The following is a 23,807-nucleotide window of genomic DNA, read 5'->3' as shown; positions in this document are numbered from 1 at the left end:
TCTATTTTGGGATGTAGTATATATGTTTTATTCATTTGTGATGTAACTTTTAAACTTAGTCAATATTATTATATGTTATTGTTTATGAAAATAATCGTTGCACAACTAACTATTTTCTAATTGTTACAAATTAACTGTTTCAAATCAAACAAGAAAAAATTAGCCATTATGAAGTAGACGTTGCAAAATTAGCCGTTGAATAGTAGCTATTTGTTGTGGAGACGTTCATAAATATCAATTATAAAAAATTTACAATCACAGACTCCACTTTAAAGTTAGTTTCTCATCTCAAAAGAATAATAAATATTATATTTTAACAAATAATTAAAAATTATGATGATATATTTAATGAGATTTTATAGTAAAAGAAGAAGGCGAGATAACACATTCATCGATAATTGGATCGATGAGTGTTTGTTCGATGATTCAGAAGAAGAAGAAGATATAAAAAAAATGCTATTTCATAACTCCTCATATATAGATCAATAGAGATCGAGAAGAAAGACATGATCGCCTTTTCGAACATTATTTTACAAATGAGCCAGTGTATAATGCTGACATTTTTTTACGGAGGTTTCAAATGAGAAAACACGTGTTCTTTTAGATAGTAGACTCCTTCTCAAATATTTATCCCTATTTTCAATAGAGAGTCCATGCTATTAGGAGAAGAGGCTTGTCACCACTGCAAAAATACACTGCTGCGATGCAGATCTTAGCATATGGCATATTAGCTGATGTTGTTAATGATTATGTGTGCATAGGCGAGAGCACCACAACTGAATGCTTGAAAAAATTTGTTGAAGGTGTCATTTCGGTATTCAAGGATGAATACTTGTGAAAATCAAATTCAAATAGTATACAATACATGCTACAAATGACAGAGGCTCGTGGCTTTCATGGCATATTGGGTAGTATCGACTGCATGCAATGGTAATAAAAATATTATCCAAAGACATGGAAAGGTATGTACATGAGTGGTTATCATGGGGCTGCAACTATAATACTTAAAGTTGTAGCATTATCAGACCTTTGGATATGACATGTATTTTTTGGAGTTTCTGGTTAAAATAACAAAATCTACGTGTTAGATCGTTCACCATTGTTCTATAATATTCTAAATAATTGTGCTTTCAAGGTAAATTACACTATCAATGACAATAATTATACTATAGGACGATATTATTTAGCGGATGGTATTTATCCTGAATGGGTCACATTTATCAAATCAATATCAAAGTCACAAAAGGAGAAACACAAGTTATTTGCATAATACCAAGAAGGACAAAGAAAAGACACGGAGTGAACATTCAAAATGTTGCAAGTATGCTTTGCAATTATACGTAATCTAGCACATTTTTGAAAAAAGAATTGGCTAACATAATGAGAACTTGTATTATATTGCATAATATGATTGTTGAAGACGAAAGAGACATTTTTGTAGAAAATTTTACTCAAAACCTAGAATATGACAATGTAAAAAATGGCTTATTACAACCTCAATTGAAAAAGGAAGAGTTTGCACTATACTATCAATTTCTCTAAAGAAATGCTCATCTTCGAAATAAGTAATAGCATCGACAATTTAAAGAAGACTTGATTGAACACATGACAGTTTCACAATGCACGTCATCCACTATAGAATTTAACTATATTTTTTATATTAAATAATATTATAAATTAGTTGAAGTTTAAATTATATATTATGTATTATTGGTATTTATAAAGTTATTAAAAATTTTTAAATATTAATTTTTATAATAATAAATTATTTTTTAATTTATAAATTTTAATAATATTATCATACAAAATAATACTGATATTAATTTTAATTTTTTTTAATTTTTTTTATGAAAAAAAAAGATGTTTTAAGTTTTTCTCTACTGCTTAAGTGTTTATGACATAAACACAAAGATGTGGAATTATTTTTGGCAACAGGAGCATAAATAGGGCTGGAGATAGTCTTACGCACTGACGCAGTGTTGGTGTTTACGTGCCAAGTGCCATCTTCATTAATTTATCCATTCTCAACATCATCATCATCATCCATATTCCCCGTTATGGAATTCAAACCAATCCATCGTCATCATACTCATCACCATCACCCTTCACCACCAATTCAATCCTCATTCGCTAAGTTAATAGTAGTCGTAGCTCCCCGACTTCACCACTTCATGGCCACTACTCCTATCACCCAATCATTCCAATTCCCACTTTTCATTTCCATTCCCATTCACGCCACCCTCTATTTTTTTCTCTCCCATTTCCGGAACATCAACATGAATATCCATTTTAAATCATCACCGCCCTGAAAAATCAAATAAATAAACAAAAAAAACCCACTCATACACGCTAAATTAAAATAAATAAACAAAAAGAATAAGAAAATCCCCATTGTATTTCCATCCAATTATTGGACCTCACGCAGAAACACACTTCAATTTTTTCTGTTAATTCTTTTTTCAATTTTGGAGGTGATAGCGGTGGAGGTGGCGGTGAAAAAACAGAAAATTTGAGGGATGAAGAGAGGAGGAGGAGGAGGAGGAGGAGGGAGAGGAGGTAAATTCGAAACGGTTGTATCGTTGAGTAGGCAACGAACCATTCAGGCTCTGGTATTTGTATCGTTATTATACCTCTTGATTTTCATCTTCGAAATCCCCTTCTTCTTCTTCACAAAAACAACTACTAACCGCTCCACCAATGAACTCGCCACCCGCTCTAACAAACTCGATGATTCCCCCACTCTCTTGTCCCAGCGCGTGTCACTCACCAGCCTTCAACCAGAAGGAGAACGACAAACCTACGCCTTCGTTTCGAGAATCTTCGACGATGAAGCCGTGTTGGACCACTCCGACGGACCGATCCACGAAACCGCAAGGCATGCGCGCCAAGAAGGGAAGAAGGTATGGGAGGAGCTTGAATCCGGAATCGAGCAAGGAATCTCAACCGAGGATACGGAAAATCTGATCGGGTCGTGCCCGCTGTCCGTTTCTTTGACCGGGGCGGAGTTCGAGGCCCGAGGGAAGGTAGTGGAGATCCCGTGTGGGCTCACCTTGGGTTCGCACGTGACCGTGGTAGGGAAGCCACGGAAGGCGCACGTGACAGGTTCTTCGAATGGGGAGGCCTGGTACGAGGAGGGAGAAGGAGGAGGAGGGAGGGTGGTTTCGCATTTCGTGATGGAGCTGCAGGGGCTGAGGACGGTTGACGGTGAGGAACCGCCGCGGATACTACATTTTAATCCGCGGTTGAAAGGGGATTGGAGCGGGAAACCGGTGATCGAGCTCAACACGTGTTACAGGATGCAGTGGGGCACCTCCTTGCGCTGTGACGGTTGGAAATCTAGGGCTGATGAAGAAACCGGTACTTATTATTATTATTTTTAAAATATTAGGATCCATTGGGAGAGTTAGACAATGTGAAAATGTGGTTTTGCTTTCTTGCTATTATGTGGTTCATGAATGAGGAGTAATGATGTATGCTAAAAACCATTTTAAACTTTCCTGAGATATTTTCAATGTGTTCAAATTTTAGAAAGCAATTGATATTATTCCAATTTAGGACTTATTAGGAGGATTATAATTTCTGACGTGAGAAATATATGATGCTTGCCATGTAACTATGTGATGAAATTGGCCGGGAGAGGCATGTATAGTGTGTGCCATGAGATAGCTATGGTTGAAGGGTACGGTGGAAGTGAGAATGATTCTGGTGTAGGGCCTTCCTATGATTGGTGAGTATATGGTGATTACCCATATGACGTTGTCTTTATGTAAAGATGATGAATAAAACCTATTAGATTGTTTGGCATGTTTGACTAAATTAATATCTAAAGGTTTTCAACTATCATTTTCACGTGAAGATAACTTTCACTTGAGTATTATCAATTTTTATATCTTTCAAAATAAGGAGGATAAAAGGAATTCTTTAAATATTGACATCCATTAAGTGGTTGTGTCTCCAAGTAAACCTTGAATTGATTGTTATTATAGACAAACGTTTTGTTTGCTGATTTTTATAGGGACTTAGGTGTAGGATGTGGAGTGTGCACTATTAACCTTTATTGTATTTTATTAGGAATTGTCCTTTTTTATTTTGTGATTATCGTTATTATTAAAGAATTTGAATACAAACTCTCAATTCATGAGTTTGAGTGGAAGTGCACTATTAACCTGTATTGTATTTCAACTTTGTGATTGCATTGAATTGAACCATTCCTTATGTGTCGGATACAGTTGATGGGCTGGTAAAGTGTGAAAAGTGGAGAAAGGATGATAGTACAGATGAAGAGCAATCCAAGGCAGCCTGGTGGATGAAAAGGATGGCTGGCCGGAAATCAGTAACAGCTGACTGGCCATTCCCATTTGCAGAGGACAGCCTATTTGTTCTTACTCTTAGTGCCGGATTCGAGGGCTATCATGTTAATGTTGATGGTAGACATGTTGCTTCTTTTCCTTATCGCACTGTGAGTAATGTCCAACTTGTCGACCTGAAGATGTGCTTGCATAAATTTCTTAGTATTGCCTATTAATTTAAACAGGGCTTTGCGCTTGAGGATGCCACAGGACTTACTTTGACGGGGGATGTTGATGTTCAGTCTATAGTTGCCGCTTCTCTGCCTTCATCACATCCTAGTTTTTCACCAGAGCAATATCTTGAAATGTCACCAACATGGATTTCCCCGACACTTCGTGACTCTAATGTAGAGATGCTTATTGGCATTCTCTCTGCTGGAAACCATTTTGCTGAGCGTATGGCTGCCAGGAAGACGTGGATGCAGCATAGTCTTATCAAATCTTCACAATTGGTGGCTCGTTTCTTTGTAGCACTGGTAATGGTGTCATGTTCACAATTTTCCCTTTTCTTTTTTATATTTGTGTGCTGGTAGTAGATGTGCCACATGGGGTTGTTTAAGATTTTATCCTCATAGGTTTCTTAAAATTTGAATACTTTTACAGCACAAAAGGAAAGAAGTTAATGTACAATTGAAGAAGGAGGCGGAGTATTTTGGTGATATAATTATAGTGCCTTACATGGATAACTACGAACTTGTTGTGTTGAAAACTGTTGCGATATGTGAATATGGAGTAAGTTGTTGATTGTTGAAGCAATTTCAGGTATGAGAAAGCGATACTATTCCGGCAATATGTAAGATGATCTTTGTTATTTGTAGGTTCACAAGGTGTCTGCTAAACATATCATGAAAGGTGACGATGACACGTTCATAAATCTGGATGCCTTTTTAGACAAAGCAAGACAGGTTCCAGATTATATAAGCTTTTATTTTGGGAACATGAATTACCACCACAAGCCTTTGCGGCATGGTAAATGGGCTGTGACATATGAGGTAATCCATCAAGAGCCTTTTGTGATGCTGTTTTCAGAGTTCAGTATTGGGATTGTCTAGAAAAATAGTGAACTGGTTAGGACCAAGACTGTTTATATCCTGGTTTGAATAATGGTATAAATGGGATTTGATGAAAAAATGAATTGCAAATCTAATCTATACGCACTGAATATTCAGTCAATTCGTAACTGTTTAGCTTTATTTCATTCTTTCTTCTTAAATTCTGTTCATACCACTGCATAACCGTCTCACCAGGTAGCTGAATGTATGAGTGGGAAGATCATACTTCCTAACCATTTTTACCATACACATCATCATGCCTTGAAATGCAGAGTGATTTTGGAAAGAACTCTCTACCCGAACCGATTATGATTAAAATTTACTTTCCCTTTAGCTCTTCACCATCGTCAGACGTAACTCTTGCCGGAAACAAGCTGTTTGTATTAAATATTGATTAGTTTCTTTTCTTAATGTTTCAGGAGTGGCCAGAAGAGGATTATCCTCCATATGCTAATGGACCGGGTTATATTTTGTCTTCTGATATAGCAGAGTACATTGTATCTGAATTTGAGATGCATAGATTAAGAGTTAGTCAACTCCTTTATGGCTCTACATTTAATCACCATAACAGTGCATCTAATTATTCTAGTTTTCCACTGGCGTTGGCGCTAAAGCTATGTTTGTTGTGCTGCTGCTTCTTTATGCAGTTATTTAAGATGGAAGATGTGAGTATGGGAATGTGGGTAGGGCAATTTAACAGCACAAAACCGGTGCGCTATCTGCATAGCTTGAAGTTCTGCCAATATGGCTGCATAGAAGGATATTTCACAGCACATTACCAATCCCCTAGGCAGATGTTGTGCTTGTGGGAAAAATTGGAGAACCAAACATGGCCTCAGTGCTGCAACATGAGATAACAGATAGAATTCAATGGAAGGTACAGAGAACAAGTTTTGCACTCATAGCTTAGCTTCGAAATATTATATGTTGTAAATGTAAAGTGGAGCTTGGATAGTCTAACATAGCCCTGTATAAATGTCCTTTTTGAATACCATTTTTTATTTTATTTATTTTTTATTTTTGGGTAATGGAATTCTAGTTTTGCTTGTTACTTGCTCCTGGAATAGGAAGATGAAACAGGAGGTAGGCTTCTGTAAATTAATCTGTGTATTTTACTATCGTTGATAGATCTATTTTATAAATCAATCTCAATTTTTAGACGTCATTTTCTATTTTAATTTTTAACGCTTTCTCTTCGAACACCGTTTATAAAGGGAATTTGGCTCCTTTTGGGTTTAGTACGATGTTACTATATTTAAAAATTGAAGCATGAATATTTCATTTTAATTGTATTTTTAACTTAAGGAGTAAGGATGACATATGCCTTTTTCAAAGTATGCAACCGTTAGAACTTAGAACTAGGTTCTATCTTGGGCCAACTATTGATTTCTAGTTCCATTTAATTTTGGCACCTCTAGGGACTTTTTCTTTAATTTTAAATCTTACGAAAAAAAAGCGCGTATTAGGGTGTCAAAAATTGAGTATGATTCATCTTGGATTAACTCAATTCTTTCTAAGACGGGGTTGGTTTTAATTTTATGAATTACTGAAAAAAAGAAAACTAGCTGACTAAAAAAATTTATTATTTTAATAAATTTTTTAAACGTCAAATATTAAATTTTAAATTATAAAAATTTTAATAATATAAAAATTTATTAATTTAAAGTATTAACTAATATTAATAAAAAGTATTAATTTTTTTAATTTTTTTTAAAAAGATACTCAATAAATCTATATCTATATAACCATGGTATACCTGTAGATTGTTGAACTTTTTATTTTTAATATGATAAAAAAGGCTGGTGTATAGCTGCGTTATGGGAGTGTAGGGTGTTTCAGTGGCGTATGCTGGCTATCCAAGAGAAATTGGACCGTCCGATAGGGGTACTATAATCAGACGGACCGAGTACAGAAATCGGACGGTACACAAAATCCTCGGTTCAATTTGTGCACTCGTTCCACATGGCACGCATGCAGCTCCCTTCGGATGAATCCAATGCTTCTAATAACCCTGAATGTAACCCACCCTCCCAACATAGTCACTTTCAGTCTCACACCCAAAACTCTATTTGCTCCCCAACCTCACACCATCTCCATTTTTGGAAGCTGTAAGGACCACATAGCAACTCAAAAAAATTTAAAAACAATGTCAAGAAGACCAAAGATTAAGGAAGTGAATCAGCCAGAACTTTACATTGTTAATTATTTCGAACATTTAAATTATGTAAGTTTTTATTATTTAAAATTTTGATTTAATAAATATAATAGTGTATCAGATTTTAGTAATAGAGTAAAAATAATAGAATAGAACTAATTAATTAAATATAAGGAGTTTAGGAATAGAGTAGAACTAATTAGTTTATAAAGTCTGAATTTTTTTATTAATAATGTTTTGTTTTGGAATAAAATGTATGACTAGTTGTTATTATATTCTTGCTGGTTTGAATGAATGAAATCAGATTATTATTATTATTATTATTATTATTATTATTATTATTATTATTATTATTATTATTATTATTATTATTATTATTATTATTATTATTATTATTATTATTATTATTATTATTATTTTATTTTTTTTTTATTGGAAGAAAATTTGAATTAATATATTTTCGTTTTAATTGTATTGTACAAGAAGAAGTAGAAATATGAATTTAGAATTTACTAGAAGTATAAATTTATAATATTTAAGTTAAAAAAAGAATTTAATAAATTATTCTTGATTATTGATAATTGAATGGAATGCATAATAGGATAATTTTGACAAGAAATAGAAGATCGAACCTAAAACACAAATCTAATATATTGTTTTATGATTATTATTAATAATAACGTCGGTTTTTTAAAATTAATTATATAATAATAATAATAATAATAATAATAATAATAATAATAATAATAATAATAATAATAATAATATGGAAATAATCTTATTCTGGTTATGATGTTATTATATATGTTTTGTAATGTAAAGAAAAGATATATATATATATATATATGATGATTGAATTTATTCTGGTTATACATAAGTTGGATGCAAAATATAATTTTACTGGTAGTAATAATGGACATGTGAGCATAATCATGCTATTGTTAATTGTTTCGGGGGTTACCTGAAACTGTAGGTCGATCTCGGATGAGATCTTCTGTGTTGGTCGGAGCCGATGTGTCCGGCAGGTGTACGGCGGTCGGAGCTGGTGTGTCCGATTTGTTGGACTTGGTGGTGGTGCTGATCCTTTGTCCCCGGAGGGTGGGGGGTACCTGCAAGGGACTCCGATGCTTAAGTTAGCAAGGGTATTAAGCAGGTATTGAGTAGAATCAGAGTATGAGTTATACCTGGGTGCTCCAGTGTATTTATAATAGTGAAATGTGGCCTCCTGTGGATAAGATAAGTTAGTTATCTTATCTTATCTTTATCTTATCTTTAAGTGATGTCATCTTTAAGGGAACCACCTTTATCTCTATGGGCTTGGGCTGCCCTTGGATTTGGGACGTGTTCCTCTATTTGGGCCCTTTGTTTGGGCTTTCCTGTGTCTTGGCCGAGCTCTTTGAGAAGAGGTCGGGTTATCCTGACCTGAAGAGGTCGGTCGCTTTGTTACCTGAAGAGGTCGCTTTGTTACCCTGGGTCGAGTTGTCCGACCCGGGATGTTCTATATACAAAGCGACCGACCTCTTCAGGTCAGGATAACCCGACCTCTTCTCAAAGAGCTCGGCCAAGACACAGGAAAGCCCAAACAAATGGCCCAAATAGAGGAACACGTCCCAAATCCAAGGGTATCCCAAGCCCATAGAGATAAATGCAGTTCCCTTAAAGATGACCTCACTTAAAGATAAGATAACTAACTTATCTTATCCACAGGAGGCCACATTTCACCATTATAAATACACTGGAGCACCCAGGTATAACTCATACTCTGATTCTACTCAATACCTGCTTAATACCCTTGCTAACTTAAGCATCGGAGTCCCTTGCAGGTACCCCCCACCCTCCGGGGACAAAGGATCAGCACCATTATCAAGTCCAACAAGTCGAACACACCAGCTCCGGCCGCCGTACACCTGCCGGACACGTCGGCTCCGACCAACACAGAAGATCTCATCCGAGATCGACCTACAGTTTCAGGTAACCCCCGGAACATTAATATAATTATGTACTGGTAGTTACAATGAAAATGTGATATTGTAGGGTTTATGAATGTTGATATGTGATCACTTTTTGCCGTCGGATCTGTACAGCCCAATTGTTGAGACACATTTACGGGAGACTGGTTATTACCATGTTTCTCATATTGGAATCGTTCAATGCCAGTCAGCAATGATTAATGCTCTGATCGAGAGATGGCGGCCAGAGACTCACACATTTCATTTTCTTGTTGGTGAGTGTTCCGTGTCGTTAGAGGATGTGGCGATGATTCTCGGTCTGCTAACAAATGAAATTCCGGTTACAGGACCAACCATGAGTAGTTTTGAGACCTTGGAGGCTGAGTGCTTGCACCACTTTGGTGTTGCACCGAGGAAGATGGACTATAGAGGAAGCTTTATAAAAATGACGTGGATTATAGGTTTGAAGGATCGCACAGTGTTAGTTGATGATATTCAAATTCAGAGGTATGTCAAATGTCACATAATGTTGTTATTTGGGGCAATTCTGTTTGGTGACAAGTCTGGTGTAGCGGTGCATTGGAAATTCCTGCCTTTGCTCTATAACTTTGTTGGGATCATACAGTTTAGTTGGGGTTCGACATGCCTCGCGCACTTGAATAGATCATTGTGTAGGGCAACTTGTGTCGACTGCAAGGAGATGGATGGTCCGCTTACACTTTTGCTTACTTGGGTTTGGATCCGTCTCCCATTTCTTGCCCCGATTCTTTGTAATCCCCGACTGTTTCCGATTGCAAACAAGTAAAATGAATTAATGTATGCATTGAAATCTCTACTAGAAATTGTATTCTATTTTTTACGTAATTAGTTAAATAAGAGATTTCTGATGGCAGGTGGCGCAACTTGGAACGTGAAAATTATGCTTGCCGATACCATACTTTTGCACATTACAGGAGGTTGTTGGATGATATGCAAGAAGGACATGTATGTTGCAAACTATTAGTACTTGCTGTAGTTTGATAAATGAATTAGTTCTTGTGTAGTCATCTGATAGTCTCGATGTATTTAGTTTGTGTGGCAGGCTTATGGCATTGACCACATTGAGCCAGCGTGATTCCTGTAGACATCTGTTAGCATTCAGTTGTTTGGAGTGCCACAGTGCCACTTATGTCTTTCGAATGTCTCGAATGACATGCATCCGATAGATTTAGGAGGCAATTTGGTTTGATCCAGGGCGTTCCTAATCAAGAGAGGGATCTAGGTGCATCACACGGGAAAGTACTAACTGGACCTAAGAATCAAGATTGGTCCGACACCAACTCTTTTTGGGTGATGCAATAGACCAATCGATATAGTCATGTTCTTGCTTATGACTTGGTGCCTTTACATTATCCTTTGGAGATTTACATGCATTGGTACCGAGGAACATTCGGTGCCCACTTGCAGATATCGGACCTCGTATTTCAAGAGAATCCAAAGGGTGCTCCAGTCCATAATCAGGAGGATCAACAACAAGAACTGCCGGCAAAACATTACTACAAGCAATAGGAGGAAACCAAGCCCCATTGTAACACCCTAACTACCAAAGCTCACGCTTCCGGCTGCGCAACTCTGATAGCTCGGACATTACGACGACACTTATACTATTTAATACTAAAATATGAGCCTGTTTAAAAACTTTAAACCGCAATACCATTCCCAAAAATACTTTCGCCATACAACGTACGTCCATACATACCATACAACTTACAGAAACTCATAAAGAGTATATCTATATATATATACATACATATATATAAATAATCTTACAAACATTATCCAGTACAATTCCTATCCCTCTCACAGAATATATCAAGATAAAGGCGAGGGTACAAAAATAATAATCTAAAGCAATACAGAGCATCTCAATAACAAATAATTAAACTCTTCATAACTTCTGCGCCCAAATCCTGAAAGGGGAAAAATGTAGAGGGTGAGAACATCATCCTCGAAAGGGTTCTCAATAGAGGGTTTTTGGGAATTACTGTAATAGGATACATGAAGATAAACCGTACCAGTGATTAATAACCATCTTATGCCTCTTTTCAAAAACAACAGTTTACAATAAAAGTAAAGTCAGAAATCTTTTCTGAAAGAGGAACTGTTCAATTCTCAAAACATCAAAGCATTTCAAAAATGTTTATCTATACTGAACCCAAAATAACCTTTCATATCTTATTCCAAACCAGAACCACAAAACCGAAATCAACCATCGGTCCATCTCATTCAACCACGGCCCTAGGCCCAAACAATCCAACCACAACCAATCCACCACAATCCAACAGAGTTCCAGATGCAAACATAAACAAACAGTTATTGCAAGTAGAACAATTAGCAGTTAATCACATAGGCAAACCAAGTACAATATGCATACCCAAACAATGTCACATAGATGCATATGATGCATGCCTGTCCCTAGTGGCTGATGATATCATCTGTTGATTATAGAGTCAACCCGACAAGTCCTGGTAGCTAACCATTGGACTGTCCCTCTGTCGCGCATCCCCAACTCGAGTTATACTCATCATAAACTTGATCATAAACATGATCCATATCCATCACCCTTACTGGTGAATATTTCGGGGGCGAGCTCATCCGGGACTTTCACAGTGCCCGGCCACACTTACGACATAAGGTCAACAGAGTATCAAGTCTCAACCTGGAGCACGTGGTGGCTAGCCACTGCTACTACCCAGGGAAACTCGTATCTCAGATAGTGGAAGTGCAAATCACAATTATCAATAATTCAGCATATACATGCATTCATTCTCATCCGTGGATCAACATCCATCTCAGCCATCCGGCTCACGGTTCAATCCAGAACCAGCCAATATTCATAGCATACACAGCCATTCCGGCTCACGGTTCAATCCAGAACCAGCCAATATTCATAATCATACACAGCCATTCTGGCTCACAAAAAAAAACAGCACTTCCACATTCAAAATCATCAAATTCATGAAATCGGCATTTAAGCCATAAATCATTTTCTCTATTCATTTCACTTTGAAATCAAGTTTCAACTAGTTTCAGCCTTGGCTTTAGAAATCTCGTTTCTCAAATCATCTCAGGCTCATAAGCCAAATTTACTCAAAGTGAGTTCCCCTTTTAAAACAGAGCCACTCTCGACATTCTCTTTCCAAACTTTCAAACCATGGCAAGTTAAGGATTTATTTCAAAGCATTCAAAATCACCCATCCAACAATGGGATTTTATAACAAAAGTTTCTCGGCAGAGTCCCAAGTCTTTAGGGAAGGTCAACCTATATCAATTCCTTAAAATTCATTGAAACTCTTAAAATCATAGATTCTCGGTTCAAGTAAATAAAACTGAATTTACTATAAAACCGGCCATACAAAATCGCAAGTTCCAACCCGGTCCAAAAATCAACTCATTTGAAACGGAACCGGTTCATTTGAATCAAACCACTTTCAGGTTTCTTTTTGGAACCCTTTTTTTTTAACTCTTCCAAAATGCCTCAAACTTAATTACTCAATCAAAAGTCTAGATTCCTTTGAAATCACTAAAAACTCCTTTTTATATTGAAATCAATACTAGAGCATCATTCTTTCCTTCAGTGATTCAAACGATAAAAATAGGTCATTTCTAAATAAGTCGAACTCAAGGCATAAAGTTCACTAAATAAATTAAGCTTGAAAACATCAATATTCTCTTAATAAATCAAATAATACAACTTCTCAAATCCAACCCTTTTCAAATAGCTTTTCAAACAAGGTTAGGATTTTGTAGAAATTTCGGCAGCACCTCCCCTAAAACTTGGACATTTGCCACCCGGTTCGGGTCCCAACTAAACCATTTCTCATTCCTTTTCAACAGCTCAAAACCAGAAATCAATTTAAAGCAAGCTAAATCTAACAATCGCCTCAGTGGCGTATCTCAAGGATACCATTTCAAAATCAACTCAATATCAATCGATATAACTCATTTCCAAAGCTTTAAAGAAACGGTTCAATAACAAATCATTTGTCCAAAACCAAATCAATTAAAATAAACCAGGCTGAATTCAAAAGTGCATTCGACTTTTCACATCATTGAAATAATTGACTCAATTCAAACCAATCCTCAACGGTTTAAACTCAGATTTCAAATCTTTAAAGAATCAACTTCAAAACATTATATTTCACAAAGCCGCACAACAACTCAGCCAAACCAACATCCATAATCATTCAAGTCAATCAAATAATACATAAGGCAGATACAATCACCAAATACACAATATCTCACATCAGTATCCATATGTAATAATTCCAATACACAAAACATAGTTTTTGGAAAGCGCCCCAACCTCAAAACGCAATTCCATAACCCAAACGTCTCGCAGAGTCCTTTTTGCCTCAATTCAAAATCACCGGCAACCAAAACCTCAGCTCCTAGCCACTTTCGCAATAATCATCACAACACTAATCACAATATACAACAATCAGGACTCGACCCCACGTTATCAAAACTCATATTCATTAACTGAACACAACAGAACACTAACGCGAGGCTTTTCGAAACATAATTTGTTACCGAAACATTACAATGAGGCAGCTACGATTTTCGAACCGGCCCCGACAACAGCTCCGGCAGCGGCCAGAATCTCCGGTGGATCAACGGAAGAGTTCTCCGGCGACGGCAGCGAGGTTCTCCGGCGTTGGTAACTGAAACCCACATATAGAGGCGATAAAGCTTCCGAAATCTTAAACGAACGAAAACCAACTTAAAAACCCCTTACCGACAACGGAACTCGGTGGCAGCCGAGGTGTTCCTGGCGGCAGAGGCTCAGCCTGGAGCTTTGGCGGGGGTCCCGGAAGTCACGGAACCACTCTCGGTGGCCAGAAGCATGAGGGCGCAGCTCCCTTCTCCAGCAGCGACACCCGTGGCGGTGGCTGGTGCAGCAGCTCACAACGCAAGTAGCAGCGGCAGCCTGAACCTCCTTCTTTCCTTCAGACCAGATCGGGCGAATCTCTAGCGGTGGCGGCGGCAGACCGGAGCAGCAGAACGGAGGGAATGATGACCGTTCAGACAGCAGTGACGGCACACGACGGTGCGTGACGGCAGCTGCGGTGGCGGAGCAGGACGGTGCGAGAATGGGCTTCGTCCTTCTCCTTCCAGGCTCGTCCTCCTGACAGTAGCGACGATTAGGATTCGGCGGCAGTGGCTCCCTCAACGGCGACGAGGCTCAACCCGTCAAGCAGCAGCGGCGCGGAACTCAGCCTCCCCTTTCAAGTTGACGGTGACGCGCGAGGCTCCTCCTCGACTGACTCTTGCGCGGGTCTTCCTTCCTCCCTAAACGGCGTCGATGGTGCCCTCCCTTCTCAGTGACAGGGACGGCGGCGGTGGCGAGGCAAGCTGGTGGCGATGGTGACGGGATGGTGGCGGCAAAGCCCAGCATGTTGGCGCGACCATCTTCCCCCTCGCGTCTCTGATTTCCATTTCTGAGCTCCTTTCCCATTCTGTGTGTGTGGCCGTTGGGGTGAGAGGGGAGAAACAGGGTAGCGGGTGCGGCTGAGGGTTAGGATGAAAGGGTAGAGTGTTGGGTGAAAATTAGGGTTAGGGTTAGTTTAGTAATTTCCATTAAAAATTAGGAATAATATAATTATTTTCTCTATTTTTCCAAAACAGTAGTAGTAATATTTAAAATATTAATTATTTAATCCAAATCATATAAATGTCTTATTATTTCATAACTATCAACTTTATAATTCAAATATAGAAAATAATCTAATAATTATAAAATTGGACAATAATCATAACTCATCTCAAATCCAATAAATCAAAACTTGCCTTAATTACCTTTAATATGAATTTGTGTGTTTTTCTGTGATTTCAGATATTTTCTGGCTGAAATTGAGGGACCTGAGCAAAAATCTGATTCAGAGACTGAAAAGGACTGCAGATGCTGTTGGATTATGACCTCCCTGCACTCGAAATGGATTTTCTGGAGTTACAGAAGCCCAATTGGCGCGCTCTCAACGGCGTTGGAAAGTAGACATCCTGGGCTTTCCAGCAATGTATAATAGTCCATACTTTGCCCGAGATTTGATGGCCTAAACCGGCATTGCAAATCAGCTTCAGAATTCCTGGCGTTTAACGCCGGAACTGGCACAAAAATTGGAGTTAAACGCCCAAACTGGCATAAAAGCTAGCGTTTAACTCCAGAAAAAGTCTCTACACATGAAAGCTTCAATGCTCAACCCAAGCACACACCAAGTGGACCCCGGAAGTGGATGTTTACGTCATTTACTCATTTCTGTATACCCTAGGTTACTAGTTCACTATTAATAGGACCTTTTGATATTGTATCTGAACCTCATGACACTTTACACATTTCTTATTGTATCTTCTACGGCATGAGTCTCTAAATCCCATGGTTGGGGTGAGGAGCTCTGCTGTGTCTTGATGGATTAATGCAATTACTACTGTTTTTCATTCAATCATGCTTGCTTCCATTCTAAGATATCACTTGTTCCTAAACCTGATGAATGTGATGATCCGTGACACTCATCATCATTCTCAACTATGAACGTGTGCCTGACAACCACCTCCGTTCTACCTTAGATTGAGTAGATATCTCTTGGATTCCTTAATCAGAATCTTCGTGGTATAAGCTAGAATTGATGGCGGCATTCAAGAGAATCCGGAAGTTCTAAACCTTGTCTGTGGTATTCTCAGTAGGAATCAAGGATTGAATGACTGTGACGAGCTTCAAACTCCTGAGGGCTAGGCGTTAGTGACAGACACAAAAGAATCACTGGATTCTATTCCAACGCGATTGAGAACCGACAGATGATTAGCCGTGCTGTGACAGAGCGCGTTGAACATTTTCACTGAGAGGATGGGAGGTAGCCATTGACAACGGTGAAACCCTACATACAGCTTGCCATGGAAGGAGCCTAGCGTGCTTGAAGAAGAAGACAGTAGGAAAGCAGAGGTTCAGAAGATAGAGCATCTCCAAAACCTCAACCTATTCCCCATTACTGCAAAACAAGTACTTATTTCATGTTCTTTTGCTTTTTACAATCAACCCTGATAATTATTGATATCCTGACTAAGAGTTACAAGATAACCATAGCTTGCTTCAAGCCGACAATCTCCGTGGGATCGACCCTTACTCACGTAAGGTATTACTTGGACGACCCAGTGCACTTGCTGGCTAGTTGTGCGGGATTGCAAAAGTGTGATTGCAATTTCGTGCACCATATCTTAATATTTTTTATTTAAAAAATTTTAAAAATACAAGGATTCCGTGCAATTGCACGGATTATCATGTTAGTTTAATTAGAAATCGATGTGACGAACTGAAAAGATAATTAGATTCAAGACATTACAAGAAACATCGTTAAAATCGATGGCTTGGCCGTCGATAATATTAAAAATCGATGGCAAAATGGACGGCGGAGATGGTCGCTATTAAGATTGTCGATTTTTCAAAATTCTAATAAAATCAACGACTTGCGTTGCCGTCGGTAATAATTTAATAAAATCGAGAGCATTTTCGTCTATAATATGAGTTTGAAAATTTGGTCTACTTACTAAAATCGACAACATCGCCGTCGATATTATTATTTAAAATCGACACTATTTGTGTCGATATTTGATTCAATAAAATCGACAATCTTGCCGTTGATATTATTATATAAAATCAACGGTGTTTCTGTCGATATTTGATTCAATAAAATCGACACAATGGCCGTCGATTTAATTATTTAGATACCGACAAATTCTTTGTCTATATGTTGTCTATTTTAAATTTAAAAAGCGACAACACAGTCGTCGATTTTAATAGCCATATTTTTTAATTATTTTTTTATTTGAAAAATAGTAACAATTAATGCAAATAAACTTTTAAATATAAAAATAAAATTTATACAGAATATTAGATAACAAGACAAATAAGTTTTTAAATATAAGAATAAAATTTATACTAAATATTGGATAATAAGTTTACAAACTTATCAAAGTAATAAATAATCCTCTAACATAAAGACTAAAGACAAGATAAATAACTAAACTTAAACTTATATTTATTTAAATTGTAATCCACTAATAATACAAAATATTCAAATTAAAATAAATAACCTACTCATACTCATTTAAATAATCCTCTGAGTCGATCAAAATCATTAAAATCATCCTCCCTTTGAGTAAATAACCTACAAAATACTCATCTAAATATATACATACAGCAACTTTGATACAACACTGCAAATAAATAAATACTTGTTGCCTCGACGGTATTAGAGGAAGTAAGATAGTTGTTGCTGCTTCCTTAAACCGCCCTCCACATATAATTCGTTCCAATGCATCAACTCGTTCATTCCTGCTCCCTCACTTGCAAAGCTTGCAGCTACCTGCATTGCGTTCCAACTACTTGGTCAGACATATATAGCTAATACATTGCATACTTACTTACATAAACTCAACATAAACAAATATTTTACTCCACGTTAATTCATTAAATCTAATAAAATTATAGAATAGTCTTACTTGATTCTTTGCCTTTTTCAAGTCCTGCATATTCAAGGGCCTAAGTTTAATAACCTTTTTCTTCGTAACTTCATCTTCTGTATCCATACTATCTCCTTGGCTACATTTCTGCTTTACATATATTGTTTGGGTTAGCATATCTGTTCAGTGTTGATTAGTGTATCCAGTCCTGACTCCAATGAGAACAAATTCAGAAGTAGCTCATCCACTAAAGCAAACTATAGTTGTGACTTTCACAAAAAGGAGAAAAGCACATAGAAATAAAGTGCAACCAAGCTGTGTCATTTGTGAATTGCTAAAAATCAATATACATGCCATTAAGCACACACAAAGACCTACTCACATAAGTTGCAAAAAGTATATCTTCCCAAATTTAATTGTGTTTGAAGCGTCAACAAATTAATGTGAACAGTTTACATCATGCTAATTTGAGAATAAAATCAATGTAGACACTGCATACGTTTCGCCTACACAGCTCAACTTCAATGCTCGTTGAGAAACAAATGTGAAATATATCAAACATGATCTAAGAGTACTTTGAGCACATCTGCAGTAGCTAAAATCTGTTGGCCATGGTAAATGGATGCAACTGGCTTCTTGCTTTCCATAAAATGCTTCACTAATGTAATGACAGACTCATTCAGTGACAAATACTCAGTACACATATATTAAATTAATTTTTCCATGTATATTATTGATAATGATATAAAGAAGTCTTAATAAACCACTATTTTATGGTTTATCTTGTGCTCAATTGAGTGGTTTTTATCAAACTTTTTCACACTTATTCATACAAATTGCATGGTTTTACAATTCCTTCCTAGTTTTGTTCTATGGTTGAAAACTTGCTTCCTAAGCCTCTAATTTGTATATTTTAATTCCCCTCTCTACCATTCGATGCCATGATCTATGTGTTCAATGATTTCAGGCTTTATAGGGCAGGAATGACTTGGAGGATAGAGAGGAAGCTTGCAAAAATGGAAGGAGCGTAAGAAATAAAGGAGATAATTAGCGAGGAGTGACGCGCACGCATGGCTCATGCATGCGCGTGCCTGACACGTGCGCGTGACAAGGAAAATCGCCAAACGACGCGCACGTGTGAGTGACGCGTACGCGTGACATGCGCGACGTACAGTAGTTGCAGAAAAATGCTGGGGGCAATTTTGGGCCAGTTTTAGACCCAGTTTTCAGCCCAGAAACACAGACTAAAGTCAGGGAACAACAAAGACTCAAGAGACATTCTCATTGAGCATAGTTTTAGTTTAGTTTTTGAATTTTAGAGAGAATTCTACTCTTTCCTCTAGGTTTTCTTCACATTGATAGTTTTTAGAGTTTTATTCCTTTGGCTTTGGATATTGAGAGGAGTCATTACCTCCGTTGAAGCTTCATTACTCTAGTTTGTTTTCCTATTCCTTTACTCTTTTTATTGCCCATTACCCCTGTTTGGATAAGTATGTTTATGATTTTGGGATTTATTAATACAAAATACCACTTTTACTTTTAATTAATTTTCAGTTATTGTTTATCATGTCTTCCTTTTATTCCTCTCTTAATTCTGTGAAAGTTATATTCATGATAATGGAGTATTTTCCTAACTTGATTGGGAGTTGATTAAGAGGAGAACCTTGAGTTGGAATACTCAAGTGTTAATCCTAATTGGGAGTTGTTGACCGACTCTCTAGTCTCCAACTCTAATCCTTTCTTAGGAAAGGATTAGGACGCGAGCGATAGGGTTAGTTGGTTAGCTACTTGACTTTCCCTTATTATATAAGGGATAACCAAGTAGAACAACAACCTTTTATTATTACACTTGGAAAAATTCAACAAAGATAGAACTTCCAATTAATCTCCTCCCAGTCAAGACTTTTAATTGAATTATATAAATTCTCTTGTTAATTTCCGTTGCTTGAATTCACTATTAATTATTTTTCTGTTTCTCAACTCAAAAATTTCTTGGAAAACCTCTGACCAATAAGCTGCACTCTTTTGTCAACTCGTTGGGAGACGACCTGGGACTCATACTCCCAGTATTTTTATTCTAAAATTGTGACAAGCCTTTTCTAAATTGATAAGCATATTTTAATCGGTTGAGAACTGTACTTGCAACGCTGTTTTCTCTATAAATTCTTAATCGGCCAATTTTTGCCACGTCACTTTTTGGCGCCGTTGCCGGGGAGTTGCAACAGTGTGCTAATTTATTGGTTAAAATTTATTTATTTGCATTTTATTTTCTTTTATTTTATTACCATGAGCTGTATGTTTCTTTCATTGAATGACGCGTTCACTACCTGATCCGAGCCTACCCGCATTTGATCCTGAAATTGAAAGAACTATTTCACGTATAAGGTGAGCTCGGCGTCGGTTAGTCCTATCGGAGGATGAATTTGAAATATCATTTAAGGAAGAAACAAGCTCCCTTTCTATTGATTTGGTTGATTTAAGCGCAGAGAACATGGCAGCTCCCAGGAGGATTACTCCCCAGAAAGCAGGAGCTCCGGACTTTACAGTGCCACCTTTCCAAGCGCGTCATCCAAATTTGGGTGCAGATATTGAACTGAAGACTGCACTAATCAGACATTTTCAGACAGCCTGTTCTACTGTTAGGCATAATGGTCCAGCCGAGACTTCTATTCTGCTAATTGCCTTCCCGTTTTCTCTTGAGGGAAAGGTGAGGAAGTGGTACTACACTCAACCTGAAGTAGTTGTTACTAACTGGGATACGCTTAGAAGAGAATTCTTAGAAAAATACTTTCCGACTGAAGTTACTAATAGACTGAGAAAAGAAATTTCAATGATTATTCAAGGTGAATCCGATACTCTTTACAAATATTGGGAGCGCTTCAATAATCTCCTAGACGCATGCCCCCACCACATGATTGACAAGTTGGTGTTGATAAGCTACTTCACACAAGGCATGAAACCTCAGGACAAGACTACATTGGATGGTGCGAGTAATGGTTCTCTGAAAAAGTACAAGACCGCGGAGGAAGCGTGGCAACTGATCAGCGACCTGGCTGAGTCTGCTCGGAATCACAGGCACAGGAACAACCATCCCAAGGCTGTGGCAGAGGTCTCCTCTAGCAGTGAGACTACCGCTCTCACACAAAGTCTATGTGAGATGACCAACCTATTGAAGCAGATACATCTGAGCCAGCAATAGTCTCAACCTCCCTTACCACAACATAGTCAACAACTGGTTCCTCAGAGAATATACAGAATATGTACTGATTATAGTCATTATATTGATGAGTGTCCACAGCTCCAACATGAGGATAACACCTTTGGCAGCTACTCACAATTTCTATGACCGCCTAAATCAAGGATACTATCAACAAGGCGGCAACTATAACCAAGGTGGAAACTTTAACCAAGGTTGGCAAGATAACTCCAACCAGGGGTGGAGAGATAATTCCAACCAAGGCTGGAGGGACAACCATAATAGAGGAGGCAAAGACAACCAAAAAATCAGAGGTGGAATAATCATAACACCCAGCAAAACTGGTATTAGCAGAATCCTCCATATCAACAGCAGAACTAGAACCAGCCTTACAAATCACCTCACCTAAGGCAATCCCAAGCATCTCAGTAGACCCCTCAGATTACTTACCCCCTTCCTCTTCTAATGATGAGTTGCTACACTCTAATGATCAAAGACAGAAGACCATGGAGAACAACCTTACTTCTACCTTAAACGGTCTGAATTCTACTTTACAAGCTCTCGTCTCACAGATTAGATCAATGAATGCCTCTAGTAATCAGCCAGCCAGCTCAAATATAATTCCTTCTCAACCCTTACCCAACCCCAAAGAAGGAATCAAAGCCATTACTTTGAGATCCGAGACTACACTACAAGAGAAGAATCAGAAGGAGCCAAGACCACAAGATCACACCCAGTTGAGAACATGATTAAAGTGGAGGATGTAGAAGAGGAAGATGAAGTACAAGACATGGTTGAGGAAGAAGCAACTCAACCAGAGAATAGCGCACCTACGGCAGCTGAAGCTACCAGAGACGCCATCCTTATTTCATTTTCACACCTTGCAAGGAAGCCCGAAAAGCAGATGGAACTCGATCCCCAAAATGGTAGAAATCTTCAAAAAGGTTGAGGTAACTGTTGCCCTTTTCGATGTTATTCAGCAAGTACCTAAATATGCAAAGTTTCTAAAGGATTTGTGCATGCATAAGGATAATATCAATGAATTAAAAACTATCCCTTTAGGTAGTTCCATATCTACTTTAATGGGAGGTATACCTGAAAAATGTAGTGACCTAGGTCCATGCATGGTTAACTGTACTATTGGAGGTGTAATATTTTCTGATTGCATGTGTGATTTAGGAGCGTGCATGAGTATTATGCCTTTGTCTATATATGATGCTTTAAGGCTCCCTCCCTTAAAAAGGTCCGCAGCTCGTTTTGTGTTAGCAGATAAAAGCATTATTACAGTGGTTGGAATTGCTGAGGACGTGCTGGTGAGCATTAAGGGGCTCACATTTCCCATTGACTTCTACATCTTGGAGATGCCCCAAAATGACTCAGGCAGACTGTCATCCATCTTGCTCGGAAGACCATTTCTAAAGACCTCAAAGTTCAAGTTGGATGCATTCTCAGGAACTTATTCTTTTGAGATAGACGGCTGAGCAGTGAGCTTCAACCTGAATGAGGCTATAAAGCACCCTCCAGAAGACCAGTCCATCTTCCAGTACGACATTATTGATGAGACCGTAGCTACCGTTCACCAAGAAGAAGTGAAAGAGATGCACATGGAGCAAGGTCCAAGTGTGGGAAAACCCTCTAGATACAATAAGGATACTTTGCCATCATAACTAGCTTTAAAGGATCCAGTTCCAAGTCAAGAGCAGAGATTGGAGTTAAAGCCCCTTCTACCCCACCTCAAGTATGCTTACCTTGAGGATAATCAGAAGCTCCCAGTTATCATTGCAAAGGAACTCACATCCCAATAAGAAGAGCAGTTGCTTAGTGTGTTAAGAAGACACAAGAATGCTATTGGGTGGAGCTTGGCGGATATAGTAGGCATCAGCCCTCAAGTTTGTGAGTAGAGAATATTTTTAGAAGAGGGAGCAAGCCTGTCCATCAATCCCAAAAGAGACTGAATCCCACCATCTTAGAGATTGTCAAGAAGGAAGTGACCAGACTATTGGAGGCAGACATCATCTACCCCATTTCGGATAGCGAATGGGTCAGCCCAGTACAAGTGGTGTCCAAGAAGTCTGGAGTCACTACAGTAAAGAATGAGCAAAGAGAGCTCATAGTAACTAGAGTGCAGAATTCCTGGAGAGTGTGCATTGACTACAGGCGCCTCAACCAGGCCACTCGTAAGGATCACTACCCCCTGCCATTCATTGATCAAATGCTGGATCGCCTGTTAGGTAAATCGCATTACTGCTTTTTAGATGGTTACACAGGCTATTTTCGAATTCATATAGCTCCTGAAGATTAGGAAAAGACCACTTTTACATGTCCCTTTGGAATATATGCTTACAAGAGGATGCTTTTTGGCTTGTGCAATGCACCAGCTACTTTCCAAAGGTGCATGATGAGTCTTTTCTCTGATCTCATTGAGAGCTGTATGGAAGTCTTCATGGATGATTTTAGCGTATACGGTGATTCCTTTAGCCTTTGCTTGGATAGTTTATCTAGAGTATTAGACAGGTGTGTTAGTTCAAACCTTGTTTTGAATTTTGAAAAGTGTCATTTTATGGTCAAACAAGGTATTGTTCTGGGACATGTTGTCTCTAATATTGGTATTTC

The 23,807-nt window shown here is 38.0% G+C and overlaps 2 protein-coding genes and 1 long non-coding RNA gene across 4 annotated transcripts; 2 read left to right on the top strand and 1 right to left on the bottom strand.

The window, feature by feature from the left end:
* The first annotated feature begins 1,897 nt into the window (after positions 1–1,897).
* LOC112710711 (hydroxyproline O-galactosyltransferase GALT6) lies at positions 1,898–6,566 on the top strand. The gene is made up of 7 exons (XM_025763094.3): positions 1,898–3,357; positions 4,230–4,459; positions 4,535–4,825; positions 4,953–5,081; positions 5,168–5,341; positions 5,821–5,928; positions 6,049–6,566. The coding sequence occupies exons 1-7, from the start codon at positions 2,517–2,519 to the stop codon at positions 6,256–6,258; spliced, it is 1,983 nt and encodes a 660-aa protein (XP_025618879.1). The 5' UTR covers positions 1,898–2,516; the 3' UTR covers positions 6,259–6,566.
* Positions 6,567–9,599: 3,033 nt separating this feature from the next.
* Positions 9,600–10,619, top strand: LOC140183872 (serine/threonine-protein phosphatase 7 long form homolog). Its single transcript, XM_072233473.1, has 3 exons — positions 9,600–10,306; positions 10,399–10,489; positions 10,587–10,619. The coding sequence occupies exons 1-3, from the start codon at positions 9,600–9,602 to the stop codon at positions 10,617–10,619; spliced, it is 831 nt and encodes a 276-aa protein (XP_072089574.1).
* Positions 10,620–11,172: 553 nt separating this feature from the next.
* LOC112710722 (uncharacterized) lies at positions 11,173–15,113 on the bottom strand. 2 transcript variants are annotated; one of them, XR_011866070.1, is made up of 4 exons: positions 14,283–15,113; positions 14,089–14,208; positions 13,851–13,965; positions 11,173–11,454 (listed from the first exon to the last, which is right to left on the bottom strand). It is a non-coding gene; the product is annotated as an uncharacterized lncRNA (long non-coding RNA). The 2 variants fall into 2 exon arrangements; XR_011866069.1 differs by having other exon boundaries at positions 14,078–14,208; positions 14,283–15,100.
* Positions 15,114–23,807: the final 8,694 nt, after the last annotated feature.

This window comes from Arachis hypogaea, chromosome 1 (genome assembly GCF_003086295.3).
Source record: "Arachis hypogaea cultivar Tifrunner chromosome 1, arahy.Tifrunner.gnm2.J5K5, whole genome shotgun sequence".
NCBI classification, from domain to species: Eukaryota; Viridiplantae; Streptophyta; class Magnoliopsida; order Fabales; family Fabaceae; genus Arachis; species Arachis hypogaea.
The sequence above is the reverse complement of the archived record's forward strand: the minus strand, read 5'-3'. Positions and strand labels throughout refer to the sequence as shown.

Coding starts and splice junctions, on each gene's coding strand:
- LOC112710711 (XM_025763094.3), top strand. CDS start 2,517: ATGAAGAGAGGAGGAGGAGGAGGAGGAGGAGGGAGAGGAGGTAAATTC. Junction 4,460..4,534: donor CTTCTTTTCCTTATCGCACT/GTGAGTAATGTC, acceptor TAATTTAAACAG/GGCTTTGCGCTTGAGGATGC. Junction 4,826..4,952: donor CTCGTTTCTTTGTAGCACTG/GTAATGGTGTCA, acceptor ATACTTTTACAG/CACAAAAGGAAAGAAGTTAA.
- LOC140183872 (XM_072233473.1), top strand. CDS start 9,600: ATGTTGATATGTGATCACTTTTTGCCGTCGGATCTGTACAGCCCAATT. Junction 10,307..10,398: donor CTGTTTCCGATTGCAAACAA/GTAAAATGAATT, acceptor TTCTGATGGCAG/GTGGCGCAACTTGGAACGTG. Junction 10,490..10,586: donor ATGATATGCAAGAAGGACAT/GTATGTTGCAAA, acceptor TTTGTGTGGCAG/GCTTATGGCATTGACCACAT.